Source organism: Gymnogyps californianus, chromosome 1, assembly GCF_018139145.2.
Source record: "Gymnogyps californianus isolate 813 chromosome 1, ASM1813914v2, whole genome shotgun sequence".
Classification (NCBI taxonomy): domain Eukaryota; kingdom Metazoa; phylum Chordata; class Aves; order Accipitriformes; family Cathartidae; genus Gymnogyps; species Gymnogyps californianus.
The window spans coordinates 164,907,404-164,926,876 of record NC_059471.1 but is presented as its reverse complement, the minus strand read 5'-3'; the positions used below and the strand labels follow the sequence as shown (position 1 = coordinate 164,926,876).

The following is a 19,473-nucleotide window of genomic DNA, read 5'->3' as shown; positions in this document are numbered from 1 at the left end:
AGTGACTGCCCGGCTGGCCAAACACAAGGGAACATCAGCCTCTGGGACCCAGCACCTGGAGAAGTGCAGTGGCTCCTTCTGCATGGAGGGATGTTCTTACCCAGCTGGGGTGCCTGGTCACACAGGTGCAGGGTAGCTGAGATGTCCAGCACTGTGGGTGAGGACGCACTGGCAGCAGTGTCGGTGAGGCTCTCCAAGGCTGATGCCCGCACAGCAGGGAGGGGAGCCAGGGAGGGGGTCTCTCCCAGCCAGGTGGTTATCTCAGGAGCTGAAGGCTTCGCTCTGGGCCAGCTGCTCCCTTCCCACCGCACCGGGAGTGGCTGTGGGCCCTCGCAGCAGCTGACGTGTCTCTTGCTGAGGAGAGGACCGGAGCAGGGTGGCGTGACAAGGAAAGGGCAAGGTGGCACCATGGGCACCTCCGTCTTCCTGTGCCTCTGCATTATCCTGTTCACCGGGGGCTCCCCAGCAGCGTGTGCTGGAAACAGCGGCTCTGCATCCCACAGTAAGTGAGCTTTCCTCCTGGCTCAGGGAAAGGCTGGGTCTGTGGGAGTCCTCCTTACCTTAGTGTGCTGCGCAAGCGTGTCGAGCTTGCCGGAGACGTGTGTGGGTGAGCTTGTAAGGGGTAGGATGCTTGCGTGCGTGTTGAAGGGAGCCTCTTTGAGCTGCTTTTTGTGTACCCTCTGTCCAACCCTGACCTCTCCTCTCCAGGCACAGCCGGCACTGTAGAGAAACCTATCCTGTTGAACAACATCACGGATGCTGAAGCCTTCGTCAGTGGTGCGGAGGTGGTGGTCGTTGGATTCTTCCAGGTGCGTTCACAGCACCTCCACTCCGCATCTGTGAGCCCTATCCCACCCTGATGACAGCATGGGGCTGGATGTGGTGTAAACACCTTCCAAAGGCAGCTCCTGTCCCGAAGGGTGCTGGGGCTGTGACACCCAGGAATTAGGTGGCAGGCCACAGAAAGAAGGCAGGGAACTCAGTCTGTGTGTGGAAAGGGAGGTGGAGCAAGGGAGGAAGGTGAAGGAGGTCATAGGAGCCCTGGAGCGGGAGAAAGGGAAATGCTGCAGGGGAAGCAAAACAGGAACGTGGGTGGCAGAGAAACAGTGTTGGCAAGGGGTGAGTGGGAACATCAGTTGATTGCTTTAGTCAGCAAAGTCAGAGCAAGGCACTGCATGACGGGGCCGAGGAAGCTGGGTCTCAGGGAGCAGCGCTGGTGTGGGTCCTCTGAAGTCCAAGTGGGTTTGGGCTCAAGCTGCAGCCTCCTCCCAGGGAGGGTGTAGGCACGGTCTCTCTGTCTCGCTGCTTTGTTCCCCAGAGCTGATACCCTTGAGATCTCTGCCTCTCTATGTCTAAATTCAATTGAGTCCTAAGGTGAGTGATGGGTATGTGCCCCTTGCCCCCAAAATGGCATGAATATTTTTCCTTAAGAAACAAGACAAAAATATTTATTGAGTTAGAGCACCATAAAACAGAGGCCTCTGACAGGATCCTCATTACTTTTAAGGTCCTCAGGTTACACCTTTTTCCCTTTCTTCCTTGAGCTCTGCCTAGGCTTCTGCTGCCCACACACTGCCTCATGGCTTCTGTCAGAGAAGACTTCAGCCTTTCAAAAACAACTCCTTTCTGCAAGCTCCTTCCTCCTTCTGCCCTGTGCCTGGGGCTGGAGGGCAGCCTAGGGAGGGCATCATGCCCTTCGTATAGGGCAACGGCATCTTGCAGCCCACCACAGAGTGAGGACCGATGGTGCTGCCTGTGCAGTGCAGGCAGCAACAAGTGTGTGAGCGCTGGAGGCTTATGCCCCAGGGGCCTTGCTAAGCACTGATCACAGAGCACCAGCCACGTCGCCTTTGGCGCCTGCAGGCATTCGGAGCTCCTCGGGGGTTGCTCTTGCAGCGCTACAGTCCTGCAAATCAGCTAGGCAATCTGCACACACAGAACGAAAGTGCTGAAACACCTCCTTCCCCCAGGGTAGCCGGCTGGGCCTGTGGCAGGGCTGTACCCGGGGTGCAGAGCCTCCTGCCGAGCTACGGCAGGGACTGTGGCTTCTTGCTGTGTGAAGCAGCATGGGGGCATAACCGCTGGTGTCTTGTGCCACTGCAGCCTCCCTCCCACTGCAGGATTTCATTTATCAGAGTCAGAGAGGAGGCTGCTGCCACGTGGCCCGGGCTGCCAGGAGCACAAGGCAGCAGCCAGTGACGTCTCAGGCATTCAATGCCTGAAGCACGACAGGGCTGCATTTAAACAGTAGATAAAGACGTTATGTGTGCCATGAGGGCTTGTCGTGGCCCTCTGCCTGACAGCATATTCATTCAAATAGTGTCCATGTTCTCTGTTCGCCATAAACTATTCCTCTGCTGCAGCCTTTCAATTCACTGCAGTACGCGGCTCAGCAAACTCCCCGTATAACGAGCATGGCCTCCCAGACTGGGAACAGCATGCCATGATGGAAAAACAGCACACTGCTCCAGAAACCCTGCATGTCTGTGAGAAAGGGCCTGATTAAATCCCAGCTTTCCCAGGAATGCTCCAAAACTCAGTGAGGTTATTCCCACCCCAGGCTTTAGCGCTCTCACCAGAGCCATGTCGATGCTCTGGCATTTTCAAAACAGGTCAGAAAGTTGTTTTTCTTTTGAATGAAGAAAGAATTTTGTTTTCCATTCTCTCTGGGCTTGCAAACAGCTGAGCTGATGGTTGAAACTGAAAAGAAAAACAAACCAATTTCCAAGCACAGACTGTGCCTCGAGAATTTAAATTCAATAAGTAAAAATATCAAAAATACATCACTCAAAATAAAAGTTGGGAATGGGAATAGCAAGGGAGGCTTTAATATGAGCTAAGGCTGTAGCTAATGCTCTCACTGCAAGAAAGAGAATGGACCTCAAATTACTGAGAAATTGCACATTTCTATCCTTCAATGTATCTGCATCAGCTACTTTTTAAAGATGTCTAAGACACCTTTATAAAAGGAACCAGGATACTGCTAATGCAAGGTGTTCAAAAACTGTAAACCACTGACTCTAGAATCAAGGTTATCTTAATTATATTTTTATATATTTTATACACACACACATATGTGTATGTGTACACATATATGTGTGTATATATATATACGTATATGTATTTAAGCATGCTACATCCAGATTCTGGGTTTCTCTCCTCTCTTTTGAGAGCTCTAGGGCTTCGCATCATCACGGTGTTACCTGTGAGTGTGAGGGTAAGAAGTGAGGTTTCAGAGCAATGGAAGGCGAGATTCCCACACTGCCATGGCTACCTGCTAGCTGTGGCTTTGACACCGACAGCGCGCTCAGCATCGCCGCCTGGTGACTTCCCCGACTTTGGGAGGAGAGGTGGTTGGCGGGGCGGGGGGGGGGGGGGGGGGGGGGGGGGGGGGGGGGGGGGGGGGCGGATCTCTGCAGCATCCCGGCCACGCAGGCAAGGTGACAACGGGAGACAAAGACGCTTACCCCGGCGCCCCGCGGCCTCCCCCACCCTTTGGTTGCCCCCCCCCCTCCCGGCCGTCTCCCTCCTCCCCCGGCGGGGCCGCGAAGCCGGGGGGGCGGGGGCCGGGGGGAGCGGGGGCCGGGGGACGCGGGGCCGGGCGGCCCTGCCGGGCGGGCGGTAGGTGTCGCCCTCGCGCCACCTCCGGCGGTGGCGTGAAGGGGAGGGGAGGGGGGGCCTCCCGGGGGAGGCTCCGCTCTTCAACCCCCCCCTCTCGCCCCCCCCCCGCAGGAACCAGAGAGCCCCGAAGCGTCCCAGTTTCGCCTGGCGGCCGGCCGGATCCCGGAGGTGCCCTTCGGCCTCAGCATCAGCCCCGTGGTCCTGTCCCACTACGGCGTCGCGGCGAACACCGTCACGCTCTTCCGCACGGTGCGTGGGCCCGCGGCGTCGGGGCGGGGGCCGGAGGACCCGGGGAGGTACGCGGGGCGAGTCGCGGCTGCCCACGGGCAGCTCCCTCGCGGGGAAACACGCTGCCACGCAAAAAGCTGTATCTACAAAATTAACTCTCTGGTTTAGGGGGTCCCCTGCCCGCTGGTTTTGGTGAGAGAGGCTCTAGGACAAGCGCTTAAAAACTGCCCGCAGTCATGGTACAGAAGTGAAATCTCCGAGTGGTAGTGATAAAGAAGAAGATTAAAGCTGGTCATCTCACCTTAGAGCAAGCCAAAAAAAGGCTTGTCATTGACAATCACTCTGCCTGCCCACCTAAAAGCACATCTGTAGAGCTTCGTGCCCCAAAGAGGTCTTCTGCTTTTCACTTGCAGAGTGCCCATCACTGAGACATGCAACGTTTGTTACACCTGATGAGATTCTCCATTTTAAGTGTTTGCCCTATGGATCTGGTCCAGCACCCAGTGCTTTGCAAAGAACGATGTCTGTTTTTCTGAGTGACCTGCCTGGAGCTCAGTGTTACTTGGATGGGGTTTCTGTGGTTTTGGAAAGGCTCCTGAGACACATGAAAAGCATCTAGAGGCCATGTTACAATGGATCAACACAGCAGGCTTGATATCAAATCTTGCCAAGTGTCACTTCAGGCAGGCAAAGCTGTCTCCCTGGGTGCACAATTTTTCAGTCATGACTGAAACCAGATCCAGACTGGGTTTCTGCAGTTACAGATGCTCTACCATGAAAAGAAATCCCAAACACTCTTTTCTGTCTCCTACACTTTGCTTTTGCAAAGTGCTTTGCAGTTATTCCCTAAGTACGCTTTGGGCATGGGCCCATGAAAAATGTTACTTTACAGTTTCTTAGGGATGGATGCTGTGCAAGATCAAATCTTTGTTGACTCCAGCTGTAAGTGCTGGTGCCTCACTGAATTTTAAGCTATGTTTGCTGAAATTTAAGGAGATTATATTGGGAAGGTCTGTGTACTTGCTTCAAGAGTACCAACAAAAGCTAAGAGCAGGTATTCTACTGGTTATATCAATTTCCTCATGTTGCCCCTTCTCACACAAGTGTGGCACTTGAAAACTGGAGAGAGAGGTGTATCTGAGGAGGAGAGGGGCCCTAGGTAGCACAAGATGTCCTAAAAGCCTGTGAAGTGTGTCACCAGAGCTCTAAGCACCCAGGGCGGGGGGGGGAATGGAGACACACTGCGTGTACTAGGGAAACTAAATGTGGCAGCTTTGCCAAGTTCTAGATCCAGGCTGTACAAAGATTGGACAAAGCCAGTTTGTTCCCCTTTCTTTCTCATAATTTCCTGCACTGTGTTTACTACTGGTTTACTATTTATCCAAATAATTCAAAGAGAATGATCTAAGAGTGAGCAATAGGTAGGCAGGTCCTTTTATTTAACCTTTTATTTGCTATGTGCACATGTTGCAATTTGAAGCAACACCCATCTCAGTTTTGGTTCTTAGTCATGGTGGTTTTCTTCCAAAAATATTGAAAAGATCCTTTGTTTTTGCGCTGTGGCAGATAGTGAGGATGGCTGCATTAGGAGGGTGTTTGATAAAAGAAAGTGTCTGGATTGTTGCAATTTGGATTATATTGAATATTCTTTGTTCACAGTCCAGATTTTGCAGCTGAACTCTTGTTTAATAGGAAAAAAACCAACAAGAAACTAATACACTAGTCAGGTTCAAATGTGGTTGACAATTCACTTGTCTAATTGTCAGTTTTTCTTAAATTAAGCTATTCAGACACATTATTTTTCCTTTTATTCTGTGCTGAATACTGTGTAGGAGTAAAGGGTCAGAGAGAAAAAGGAAAAGAAAAAAGAACTGAGACAGGAACTTGGAATCAAATACTCATTTGAAGAATACAAAGATGCGTGACCAGGATAGCAGTGAATCAGAGGCATAAACTCATTTTTTCTTTGCTTTTGCAGAGTATGAAACACTTATAATGCTTAGAAGTTTAAACCATAATTACAGTAGTAGGAGGGGCGGCTGTCAACTGGTGAGACTTCTTTGCATATAGTGGAGGGAAACTGATTTATTCTAGTGAGGAATCTGGCCTGATAGACCTAGAAAGAACATAATTAACAGATGCTAACAAGCTAATTATATGGAGTGACAAAGATATTTTGACTAGAGCTTCAACTATTAGATGCAGGCTATTTTCCAGCCTTATTTTCTTAAAATCATAAATGTTGAGTGCAGATTTAAGATGTTATTATCGCAAAATGGAAATCCGGTGTTTCCAGAAGCCCATGAAAGTCAAGAGAAGACTCTGTGGAGTCTGGGGTGCTTTAGATTGGTTCCCAAGGCCTGTCTGATCTCACCCGCTCAGGTGTTGCACTGGCCGGATCTCATTTACTTGAGTAGAGCTGCCCTTTCATTTTATGCAGGAGCAGTGTGAGAGGAATCAGGCCACACAGTCTGAAAAGCACCAGTTTGGGTTGCTAGACAGGGTGCTGTGGCCCCCTACCAGATCAAAGACCTTGCCAATGACCACAGAACAGCAAAAAGGGCTTTAGATGTCTGCACACCACTGGAAAAAATAACACAAGCACTTTCAGAGGTCGTACAGATGCAGAGAATAAAATCTGGGGTGTGCATGTGGACCTTTCCTCAGCCCCAAGAATGTCATTCAACATGTGTATCAAAGGCCTTCAAATCCCAAACTTTGATCCTATTGCGTGTCAGAGCCCAGTGTCCCCATGGCTCAACTCAGTCACGTCCTGCGGTGGTACTGCACAGCAACTCTGCCCCTTCAGGTGGTTTAGCTATCATTCAATGGTTGCCTGCTTTTTTTCTGTTTACCAGGTCGTGAAAACCTCAATAAAATCACATTGTTTGGGTGGGGGGCGTGGAGTGTGGGGAGGTGTGTGGCAGGGTGGATTTTCCTCTAAAGCTAAAATGTGCTGCGCTTGATTTTTTTTTCTTTTTTTTCTGCTGTCCTGGGGAAAAAAATCCTCTTTTTATTGGAGAGATTTCCTGCTTGCACAATGTTTCCAGGAAATCCATACAGGCCCATGCCAATGCTTATTACTTGTAGAAGAAATAGGATAAGCAGATGAAGATTTTAAAAAGGGATGTAAAGCCAAAATTGATGTGAGGAGTTAGGCTATTTAATGATCTCTCCCCACAATGCCTAGAATAGTTTATCAGCTAATCTTCCCTGTCTCCAGTGCATCAGGAGCTGATACTGTAGGGATGTCTGGAGTCCTCAGTGATTTCTGATATGCCATGAGTTTGTCTTGTCCTTGGGAGACAGGTGGGTGGAAGGAGGGTGGAAGATCCTTATCTTGAAATACAGGCTGGTCTCTGTAGGTTCTGGACCTCCAGAAGTGGGGATTATGTGGTGGGAGGGAGAGGATGGCAGTGTCCTAGGGGGTGGATGTCTCCATGAGTGAGTGCCATCAGTGCCTCTGGAGGGGGTGCTGAGAGGAGAGCACAGCTGTGACTGTAGGTGTCTTTGCGTGTCTTCAGGTAGACAATGACCGGAGGGATCTGGATATGAACAGCAAAGATGTTGATGCCGAGAAGATGACTCGTTTCATTCGGATGAATGAGCTCCGCCTGGTGACAGAGTACAACCCTGTGGTAATTACCGGCTCCCCACAGCCCTCCCCCTGGTACTTGGCCTCCTTCTCATGGGCGTTCTCTGGCCCAAGAGTTTGCATACCCAGATGTGTGCGAGGGTTGCGGCAACGGTGTAGATGGGGTTGGGGAAGCCACGCAGCTCTTTGCTGCTACTCCATACGGGAACTGGAAGCAGATGCTGTGCTGGAGTGTGCGAGTGGGGTGGGGAGAGGAAGGGAGGCATAGTGGTTCATTTAGCTTTCCAGTAAATTTGGGGTGTTGGTGGGCAGAGAGCTCCATTTCTTACCACTCCTACCAGCAGTGCTGCTTCCTCCCATGGGTATTTGCCATGTTGTACCATGCCTGCAGACCTCGCTCAGCCAGGATCCCCTCTCTTTGGCTGAGAAGCCTTGAGAAACGTGGAAACTCACGTGACCTACTCCCAGAAGGCAGACTTTTCTTCATCATCCAGCACATACAGCTTGACATAAGCCCGGCTATTTGAAGGCATATTCAAGAGCCGGTTGGAAACTTCCCAAGGAAAATTTTTCCCATCCCCTCCATCCCTTACTCCAGTATTTATCAGTTCAACAAAAAAAAAAAATCAGACATAGGATGCTTCCATGTTGGCCATCTTCATTAGCTCACCCATATGACTGGCAGTGGCGGGATCCCAGTGCTGCTCCCTGCCATAGAGGGTGACCAAGGATTTAGGCTCTTCTGAAATCTCAGCAGTTCACTGGGCTTATTGCTGTGGAGTCAATAGGTCTTAGAAGCCCTGATGGCTGCAAGGCTGAGACTTTATCATTGCTGATGGGGTCTTTTGTGGACTTCTGGATAGCTACAAGAGTGCTGACCAGGCTCAATTTAATCAAAGGAGAATGACCCAACCTGTTTCAAAGCTATACCTTTTCAAGCTGATGCCAAGGATCAACTAAGAGGGCTGACACATTCCGCAGTTCAGGTGCAGCTTGCCAGTAGAGAGAGCATTTTGTTTTGGAAATGCAACATTTTGTTTCCAGAAAGAAATACTGTAGAAGTTCTGTTTTCTTCTTAAAAAAAAAAAAGTGGATTTGTTTTTTCGTCTTGATAAGGGGTGTGAAAAATGCATTTCAAAATCACAGAATATTTCTGGGGACAGAAAAGCTATATCCTGCCCCACTGTCCTCACAGCCCTTTGAGAACATCCAAGTCACATTAGCGGGGATGTTCTTGTTATCTTTATAATCACCCAGGCCTTCTGAACCCTTGGAGCCTCCACTGCATCTTTTGGCAATTCATGAGATCATGGCTCTTTCTTCACGCGTTTCTGCTGATGCTTTGAGCTCCCACTCCATGGCGTCCTGTTCGGCACCCAGGCTGTCTCCCTGACTGAGAAGTCCTGAGCTGTTCAGCCAGTCCCTTCCACCCTGACTGGCAGTACACATGTTGTTCCAGGTTTTTTTCCAGACAGTCTGGAGTCCTATCAAGGTGCTGCAATTAACAGTGCCTCCTGCAGTCTCCAGCCCAAAGCCCTCCCAGCTCCGCTAATGTAGCTTGGTTTTTCGTAAATATTTATTCCCAGTGCATATGCTGTTTACATCTAAGAATGCTGCCAGTCAGCAGAGGCTGGGGTCATGCAGATCACACTGAGTGCTGCCAAGAGTTTTTCTCCCCATCCTGGGGCCCTTACTGTTTCTCCCACATACTTCAGGCGTTTTTAGGCAATGCTTACCCTGTGGGCTTTCCAGGAGAGCCAGATGTGACCCGGCCGCGTTGATGAGCTCTGCTGATCGCTCTTGCACAAGGTTGCGTGGACAGGCACACCTTTGTGTGGAGCTGCCAGAGGAACTGCTGCTCCAGCCCTGCCTGCTCCCAGCCCAGCCTTGTCACGGCCCTTGGTGCTGGCCGGCTTCACCCTCACCTTCAGCCCTGTTCTCTCCCATGAGGTCTTCTAATGCTCTCCAGTCTTGGTTTGCATCCCCTCTACTCTCCCCTGCCCCATCTGCATACCACCAGAGAAGTGAAGGGATACAAAATGTCTGGTAAACATTAGGCTAATGGCAGAGTCCCAGCTGCCAAAAACTAGATGCTGTGCAGTGCATGGCCCTTGCTGGCGTGCAGTCCCTGACCCTTTCCTTATTACTCCTGGAGCATGTGGAAACTTTCTTCTTCCGCTGGCGGGGACCTGCACAGTCTGCGCCTCTGTGGTTTTGGTGACACGGGGGAGGCAGCAGGTCTGGCCCGGCTGATGTTTAGTTTGAGGGAGAGGCTGCAGGGCTGCAGGAAGCAGGTGGAAGGAGAAGCGAGATGACGAGTGAGTGAGTGAGTGCCTGGAGATGGTGCGGCGGCTTCTTGGGCAGTGCCAGCCCTGTCTCCTCACAGAGGGCCAGTGTGTGCTGCCCGCTTGGCCATTGCCCAGGGGACGAGGGACAGCCAGCACCAGGTCTTCTCCCACTGTGGGACTGCAGAAGCAATTTTAACCCTCAGCACTCTGGAATGCCCAGGCCCAGGGGCTGCTGAAGCTCTGGACTCATCCCCATCCTACGCACAGCTTAACACTAAAGAAAGGAATTAAGGGGAGACACCAACCCTGACACCACAAATCCTTCCCACTTTCTTGCTCCCATTTCGGCTGGGTGCTGGACCTCAGTGATTCAGGGCACCCTTATGTTCAGTGTTTGCTGGCCTTCCCTCTCCACTTCCTTGCCCCTCTAGACTTCAGCTTGCTGTATCCAGGCAGTGTCCCTGCCTAGTCACTGACTATCCTGAGGCCAGTGATGAACCCTTGTGCTCTTCAGACTCTCATCTTGGGAATAAGCAAAGCCAGGAGGTTAAGCGCTTCCATAAAGAACCCAGATTGGATCCCTCCTGCTTTAAAGAAAGCTGTCCTGCTTGTGAGGCTGATTTGCAAAGAAATCTCAGCTGAAACATGAGGATTGATGTCCCTCTGGCAGTGCATCCAGTGCGGATTGAACGTTCTCAATCTCCTTGTTTGTGTGTGTTTCTCTCTCTGTCTGTGGTGGCCGTATTTTTGGCAGACAGCAATAGGTGTGATGCAGAGTTCACTCCAGCTTCACCTCCTCCTGATCACAGACAAGATGTCCCCAAAGCACCCCGAGCGAATGCGCAGATATCGGGCAGCAGCGGAGCTCTTCAAGGGGAAGGTAAGTCCAAAGAGAGAGGAAGGGGAGCCATTAGGGAGAAAAAAGGGAGAACAGTGATTTCTTCCATGGATGAGGAGGGCATAATCTCCTTCTCTGTGCATTAGGGGAGGCCAAATGGCAGGAAAAGAAGATTAGCTGGATAATTAAGTGGAGGGGTTGGAGCTGTTCACCTTTTGCCAGTTTGCCTCCTTGTGGGGAAAATATCCTCTGTATCCTGCTCCTCTGCTCCCTCAGTGGGACATTACGTACTTCCTTGCTTCTGGTCCAGTTTTGTTCCCTTGCACTGGGAGTTAACAAACAGCTGCTGCACTTCAGTCTGACGATGGTTGCATTCCACTGGTGTGAGAGGTGATTTTGTATATACAGCCTGCAAGATGCCAAGGAGCATTATACAAGTGACGAGACAGCAATTAATGTCGCGGTGCTTCTTAACCCTTAGCCTTCTGGTTGGATCCTGGGGAAATAGCTATTTTAAAGGAGTTGCAAATGGGTTTGTCGAATTTCCTACACTAAGGTGATGGGATAGATGGGGTCTTTCAGATAAATTTCGCCTGGTTCCCACCCCTCTGTGGGCAGAGCTCCCCAGATAGTAAATCTTCCCATGGCTGATTCTCTGCCAGCAGCTGGATTACAGGGGAATTTGTGTCCAGGGAACAGAGGAAGGAACTGGCAAGCAGAGGAGGACTGGAAGCAACAGGAAGGCATTTGGAGCAAGGGTGAACGGCAGATGGGAGGGGGCAGAGGATCACAGCAGCGGAGAAGGCTAAGCTGAGAAGCAGTGGAAGAGATCTTCCTGGGAGAAGAGTGGAGCTGGAAAGAGTTGGGGTTTAAGAACAAGAACACCTGCATGCTTCTGTTTGTGGTACTGAAGGGTCAGATTAAAATAATCAAGTATATCCTCATCTTCAAATGGAGGGGTCACCTCAGAACTGTGCACCTTCAGAAGTCTTGAGATACGTTTATGGCAGGACTACTTTGGACCTTGCCATCTGTCCCACCCATTGGCAAGAGACCAGGCAGAAACCAGGCATCAAAGTCAAAAAGTCTCTTCAAAGGTGTTTTGCTTTGATGAATACATAGTGATAAAAGAAAACTCATTTATCTGAAAAATTCCCACTGTCTCATGTGAGATGTGTGTTATAGTGACACCATTATCCCTGTCCTCCATAAGCAGCAGTCTGATACAGGTCTCCCCCCAGGCAGTAAATTCTTCTAATACAGTGCATTGCTGTTTAGCATCAATATCCTTTGCTGATGTGGCTGCAGCCAGTTTTCTCTTCATGTGACATGCCCAGATCTGAGCAAATGTGAACGATTTTCCTAGAAATACTTCACAAAACATTGGATAAAATGTTGTACTGAAGTCCAGATAATTTATGAATTGCCGGCAAGCCAAATCTAACTTTTTAAAATTCATACAGGCAAGTTTCCCACCGAATCAGTCTAGAAGAAGTTTGCCAGAGTAAAATACGGAGATTAAAGATGTGGAGATTTGACTAATTAGTTCCACTTTACTGCAGTGGTACTGCAGGACACGTAGATGAAGGGACTTAGAGTCTAATAAGTTGTTTTTCCCAAAGGAGTGGCACTCTGAGGAGTAAATTGTGGTTTGGACTGCCCTCTTACAAAGCAGTAAGAGAGAGCTAGGATCCTGCTGTTTGGGTCTTAGATCTGGATACTAAGGAGTAAGCAGTGATATGCCCACTAGGTTTGTCTCCATTGCTCTGTCATGTAGAAAGACATGAATTAATTTGAGTATCAGAAGCAGCCACTGCACAATACCATGGAAATCTCTGCTGGCTAATTTTCCTAAGTGGAATTATATCTGTTGTCAGGACTACCAAGTTAAGTCAGGTTTACTTCAAAACAAGTAAAGTATTGAGTAGATTTTGCCTTTTTGTGGCTCGCAGATTGTCTGTGAATAAATGCAAGATTCTTGACTGGAATTTTATTCAGGATTACCAGTGAATAATTCATAGCCTGTGGGCTGGTGGTGAAAGGCTTGTATGTGCTGCAGGGTTAGTGCTGTCAGTGGTCTGAGCAAGGAGTCATTGCTGTGCAGTGGAGAGGTGTTCAGGCTCCCTGTGAGCATGTACCACTGCATCCAGCAGTGCTTTACAGTGATTGCAGAGTGCCAGAACAGAGTGGGGAGACTTGGTGTGTGTGGCAACTTCTCTACGAGCCAGGCAGAACACAAACAGAGCCTCAAGAGGATTCCCAAGCAGGAGAAGGGGTACCGATCCTTTCACACATCTCTGCTGCGCACTAAGGGAAGAGGAGTCCTTGTCATTCTCGTCACCAGCTGGAGGGAGAAGAGAAACTTATGCTTGGATTGATGGAGAGATGAAGAGGAACTTCTGCTGCTGAGTGGCTGACCCCAAAGAGTGAAGAAAATCATAGAATCATTTAGGTTGGAAAAGACCATTAAGATCATCGAGTCCAACCATTAATGGATCATGAGGAAGTGATTCACCTGCCAGTTCCTGCATTATGGTTCCTTCATCTCTGGTTTTTGATCTTTTCATTTTTGCCTGAGAGGAAGCTGAGATTTGCAGCTGGAGGATCCATGAGGCTGTATGGTGAGGACTGTTATTTGAAAACAGCCTGAACTGCACTCTGAGCAGCAGTGAGTGTCTGAAGGCAGTGTAGATTCCTGTAGATTTTATCGTGGAACCTGGGGGCTATAAAATGCTGGAGAGGAAAGTGCAAATTTTAGATGATGCTAAGCCAGCAAGAGCTGACAAGAATAAGAAGAAATATGGTACTTTTCTAGCAGACTTTGAGAAATGGTTGTGTGTGGGTAACAGTGAACAGACAGAGCTCAGAACACTGCAGCTGCAGGAGTGAATCCACCAGCCTTCTTGGAAGGATCCCACTGCAATCAAATATGTGCTTATTTGAGAAAGTACTGCCAAGAGTCCAGGCTTTCTACTGGAAAGGAAATGTCAGGGTTTGTGTTGCGGAGCCAAACTAGCATAAGCATCTTCAGTTTTCTTTCCACAGTATCACAATATAACATGACAATTACGGCTGGTGTACCTCATGGGTGTTTGCAAAAGTTTCAATAAGGTGATGTTGGGAATAACAAAAGCAGCTTTTGCTGCAACTGATATAACTGGTTTACAATGTCAAAATGATTTGGGTAGAGATGTTTGCAAAGTCCCTTTTAATTTATATGTAGGCCTATTTAGAAATGGGTTCTGAGAAACTCCTGAGAGTCATTCAGGAGTTCTTCTATGGAAATGAAAGGATGATGCCCTTTCTCTTGCAGTCACTCATACACTTTTTATTTTTCTTGTCAGACATTGGTGGCTCCAGAACTGAGAGAGATAATATTTAGACATGCCTCTTTTAGCCATAAACAGGGGAACCTGTAAATATGGATTGTCTATGTCATTTAACAGATATCTGTAGCGAAGTTGTTTTTATATCTTGCTTTTTTTTAAATTCATGACTGATGTTTTCATTTTGCTTTGAGGTACTATGTAAGCTATCTATGAATGTACTCAAACTTCAGAATTTGATCTTTTTGCTTATACAGTCTCCTCAAAGAATGAAGGTTGCAGCTCCATGATGTTCAAATCAAACACTGGATATGAGGCTTGATCATCCTTCCTGTTTGTCTTCGTTAGAGGAAAAACTAAGCAATGTCAACTTGGTTTTTACCACTGCAGTACTATTTTCAATTAACTTTAATTCCTTAGGCAATAACATCTTTCCATGTCTTAGTATTTACCAGGAAGTCAATGTTCTAAAAGCACTGGGCTAGGAATCAAGTTGTCAAAACACCAAGACAGTACCAGTGTACAAAATTTTCTGGAAGAGGGCTTACTGCAGGTGACAGTGCACAGATAATAGCATGTGTGGAGGGGATAATTTGTGTCAGGAGTTCCTCATCCATGCAGGAGATCCTTCACTGCCTGTAGCAGCAGACCTCTGAACACAGGCAAGAATATTGCTACAAAATGGAACAATTTCATGGAAATCATTTCAGAATGAAAAAACCAGCTATTGTACAGGATAGTATGAAATAGAAAATGAACTTACTGTTTGGGATGGAACTACCTGGTTTCTAGGAGTGATGTGAGAGCTGGCATCATAAGTGGGATTTGTTTTGGTGAATTATAGCTTTGGTAAGTTGTCTGAGCAAAGGCTTTAGGCTCTTTTCAGCACTGGTAGAGAAGGACAGGCATGTCCTTCCTTCCCTTCTAAAATAGGTGGAATAAAGTGCCTGTCACCATTTATTGTAGAGATGTTACCTAGATGATTGGCCGAGACAAGACTAAGATCTAGGTGGCAGAACCTAGGCGAGGTGAATCTTGTCTCATGGTCAGTATAATTTTCCATGGTCACTGCATTCATTCTTTATGATTAGAGCTGGCTGAGAATCTCTGAAAAAAATAAATTCCTCATGAGAAAATGCGAGTTCCACCAGGTGGCACCTATCGTGGAAATGTCCTCATTGAGACAAGTGCTTGGTTTCCAGCTGCTGAGGAGACCATGCTTCCAGTGCTTGTGGCCTCAGTACCAACACACCTTACAGACTGCTTCGCAGGTGTGACTGAAGCCACACAGGCCTTGGCAGGACCCCTGGAGCACATCCAGCATAGGATGTATGGCCTGTCCTTTTGCTGAAGCAGGATTCATCCCACGTCACAGTACCTACTGGGAATGTGTCATCCTAAAACGCGTGTGATGATTGATAGGCATTAAGTTGTCTTCTTTCGAGCAACAGTGGACAAATGCAATTGTCGTCTCTCCTGTATTTTTGGAATACAAAAGGGGAAGGAAACTTTTGCTGTACTTTGGCACCCTGTAACTCCATGAGCCAAGTGTGAGTCATTAGAGAGATCCAAGTCAGGAACTGTGAATGATGATATCTCAGCATTTCTAGCTGAGGGGCCAGTTGTTTGTGTGTTTTTGTTTTCTTCTGTAAGGAAGAAAGCGTTTGGAGTTCTAAACCCCAACCTTTCTGTTCTTTTATTGTTATTCTATTCTTTGTATTCATGGATAAAATATGTACATCTTTTTAGTTTTGGGATTTTTAACAAAGGCTGGAAGCTTGATAAAGTGAAGAATGTTGACTAACATTTATTTATATTACCATTTTAAAATGCTATTCATCTGTTTTAAAGGTGGAGGAGATTTTGTATAGAAAGTGACAACATTTAACAACCTAGGTATTCTAAATGCTTTTTTTTATTAACTTCTTGTTTGACATTTGATTAAAAACTGTTGTTGTCTAGTGAATCTTTCATAGAGAAAACCAAAAGCTGGTGAATGAACTGGTGAAGATGTGATACCATTTCCTGTAACAACCCTCTGAAAGTGCTTCCCTCCAACACCGGCCTCTGTTTCCAGCTTGCTAGTTGGAAGGAGAGCCCTAAAACATAAGTGTTGCTGCTCCAGCTGAAAGCCTTTTAGATCAGGTCCTTAGACCTGTGACTCTTAGATTTGTGAGCCTTCTCTAGCTTGGTGTTTCATCCTGCAAAAGCATGAATTTAGCACTCTGGGAGAAGTTCCCCACAACCTGTCTGCTCACTAGCTTGTTACTCTTGGGGCACAATTGGCTTTTGGAAGAGAAATTGCAAATGGTAAATATCACATATGCAGTGAAAGTGTTGTTCCTGTTTCTGTATTGCAGTTAATCACTGCAGTTAAACCTTACACCAGCCTAACTATCCCTCCTTCCCATAGGCTGTTGCCTAGGAAAGTTTCCAGATATATTTGGGTTTTTATAGAACATAAATTTAATAAAGTAAAGAATTTGAGATTTACCAAGCTTATTTTTAGAGAAGAAAAAAGTTTTGAACTAACTTGAGTGTTCTTGATTGAAAAGAAAGAAAAACATGAGTTGCAGCCTGGGAACTGGGCACATCATCTTCACATTGCATTACTTTTCATTTTTTAAATTCTTTTTTCTTGAATAAGTTAAGTCATACCCATGTCTCTAGGTTCACTGAATATGCTAGGCCCAGTAGACTGCACAGGGTAAAGAGAAGATAAAATGACGCATGTTAGCTGGATGCTTGTTTTGTTAACTTGGATGTCACCTGCCAAGAGATTCTATTTAATCAGGTCACTGATTAAATTGTTCAATTGCTATATTTATTTTCTTTTATAAGATTCATACATAATGTTTGTATTTAGTATTAACAGATAATTTAACAAAGATTTTTGAGATAGCTGTATATTTTATTGATAATCTTTCAGATTCCAAAATTTTAAATTTATACCAATTCCTACTGCACCTGTAAGATCTCAGTTGACACTTACTCTTAAAATAAAATCATGGAGTAGGTCACTAATTGTGATAAATCCATACTATTGAATCATGCCAGCAGAATCCTAATCCTTGGCTTGATCTTGCTCTTCAAGACTATTCGGGAGCCCAGAAAACTGTAGGTCATTCTCATCCTGGCTTATTCATTGTTGGACTTCTCTCCCCAGGTCTGAACAACCCTCCACTGAGCTGGGCTCTGTGCATATTGGTGTCTTGCCAACAACTCCTGTTACCCAAATGATTGCATCTTCATTTCTATTCACTGCAGCTCACTTAAATACGTCCTTTTTGTTTGGTACTCTCATGTTCTTATCCTTGCAGGCTCCTGCTGCCCTATATTTCACTCCCACATTCTTGTGATTGAGTTTGATTCTCCACACACCAAAACACCTTTTTACTCTGCCACTCTGGGTCTTGCATGGATGTGAGCATCTTATCCAAATAACATGCAAGTAGAAGAGTCAGCTTCTTTTACATGTGCCACTAAGATAAAAGACATCTTGTTTCCTCATCTATTAAGAGAATAGAAGTGAAGACTGCTTTCCTGCCATACTGTAAATATATTTTTAAAGAAGGTGAAAGAAGACATTTTGTTTGGTAGTGTAAGTCTGGACTTGATAAAATACAGAAAAATGCACTACATGAAGCAGTTAGATAGTGGCAGAGGAAAGTGTCCTAACACAGTATGGTAGGTTTTCTCTAACTCTTTATAAAAATATCACTGTTAATCTTCATATGATCACTGTTTGGGGATCTGTTCTCTCTCTCACTCTCTGTTTTGCTCACGTTTCCTCTCCTATTTCCATCACAGATTCTCTTTATCCTGGTAGACAGCAATTTGAAGAGCAATGAACGAACAGTGTCATTTTTCAACCTGAAGAAGTCCCAGCTGCCAGCTCTGGCTATATTCCACACACCAGATGAGGAGCAGGATGTGTTGACTCTGGCTGAAGTCTCCATTAAGCGTGTACAGGACTTCTGTAATCGTTTCTTACAAAGAATGCAGAAGGTAAAGGGGGACTCCTGTACAGTCTACAGGAAGCTGGGATCTTGTAGGATGATCGTGTTGCTCACAAGGCTCTTGAAGAAGATGACTTCAGTTCCTTGAACTCCTCCCCACCCCTGCAACCTCCTCTTTCATTTTCATTTGCACCTGAATATCAGAAAAGCATTAGATCTAGAGCAGAGCAGAGATGGATGTCTTTGCAGAGCCTCTTTCTTCATTGACCTCTACCTTCTAGTCTACCGCAAGAAGACTTCACTGACCTCTGCAACTGTATGAAGGTCTAAGTGAAGCATCTATTGTCTGGGAACAGCAGCTGGGGAGACAGAGTGAAGGGTGCTTTTGGACACTGAGAATTGGGGTGGTGGCTGGCAGCCCATAGGAGAGGATCAGAGAGACAGTGGCATGGATAGGAAGGAAATCTATCAAGAACACAATAGAGTATACAGACAAGGGCTCAGGACTCTACCAGAGGTCTCTGCCGTGAGAGGGACAATTTAACCTCCATGTTCATTCAGTGTTAAGAGTTGTCTCTTTGTCAAAGCTCATCTTCCTATAGCACAGAGGCTTTGTGTGTCAGGACCCTGTGTTGTGCAATTGAAGTGGGATAGGCAGGGCAGTGGCACAGACAGCAGAGGGAGGCATTTAAGTTGGTTTGTTTCCTTTTATCTCTATGCTGAGAAACTGAGCAACGTCAAAACTGATTTCATGCCTCTAATGTGTTTTAGAAAGAAGATGAACCTGAAGAGAAGGCCCTCAATGAGGAACTCTGATTCTTTCTGAGCCAACAGGATGACTGTGCCCAGAGTCATCTGTTTCTGGTGTATGAAGAGTTCACTGAGCCCCGCCACTCAGGAATTCCTGGGATAGTAGGATTAAGGGGCCAAGTCAGTCATGGATTCCCATCTCCATGCTATGTACATATATGCTGTCTGTCCTCTCTAGGAATCTCTTCTCCCTTCTCATTTGTTGGCTCCAGCTCTCTTTTCTCAGTACTCCAGGAGCTCTGGTATTGACCTACACTGTGTCCTTCCATGCCACCTCTGTTGGAGCAAAGGGTGATACAGCAAAATGGCAGTATCAGAGATAAAGCTCATAGTTCCCAGAGATCTGTTTCCCTCGTTCTATTTGCTTTTGGTGCATTCTGAGATCCACTGTCAGCCTCTTCTGACACTAAGAACAGATTGGTTGCTTGAAGTCACATGGACTTTTCCATTTATTTTACTAAATAAAGCAGAAAGTGAATAGCCTGAATTTTTATGCAAATATATGATTTCCCACTCCCCACGTCTTTCACTTAAGGACAAAGCCTGTGTATTTCTGAATGAGTAAGCTCAAAAATCTCCTTTCTCTGAATTTAACCAGGCTTGCAATGTCTAACCAGTCAGATTGGTTGCTAAGAATCATTCCCCATGGAACTGGACCCATCATCAACAGCTATTTCCAGCAGGATGGGAGATTTCTGTGAAGGTTTGGGGTCAGAACAGCACTGGGTACAGCAGGTCTGAGCTGGTGCAGCAAAAATGAATGAGCCTAAGATGCAGGTTGAGGCTAAGAGGAATGGGCGCTGTGGCA

The 19,473-nt window shown here is 46.9% G+C and overlaps 1 protein-coding gene across 1 annotated transcript; it reads left to right on the top strand.

The window, feature by feature from the left end:
* Positions 1-141: 141 nt before the first annotated feature.
* Positions 142-19,145, top strand: ERP27 (endoplasmic reticulum protein 27). Its single transcript, XM_050901220.1, has 7 exons — positions 142-502; positions 709-809; positions 3,733-3,870; positions 7,374-7,487; positions 10,487-10,612; positions 17,707-17,904; positions 18,627-19,145. The coding sequence occupies exons 1-7, from the start codon at positions 142-144 to the stop codon at positions 18,669-18,671; spliced, it is 1,083 nt and encodes a 360-aa protein (XP_050757177.1). The 3' UTR covers positions 18,672-19,145.
* Positions 19,146-19,473: the final 328 nt, after the last annotated feature.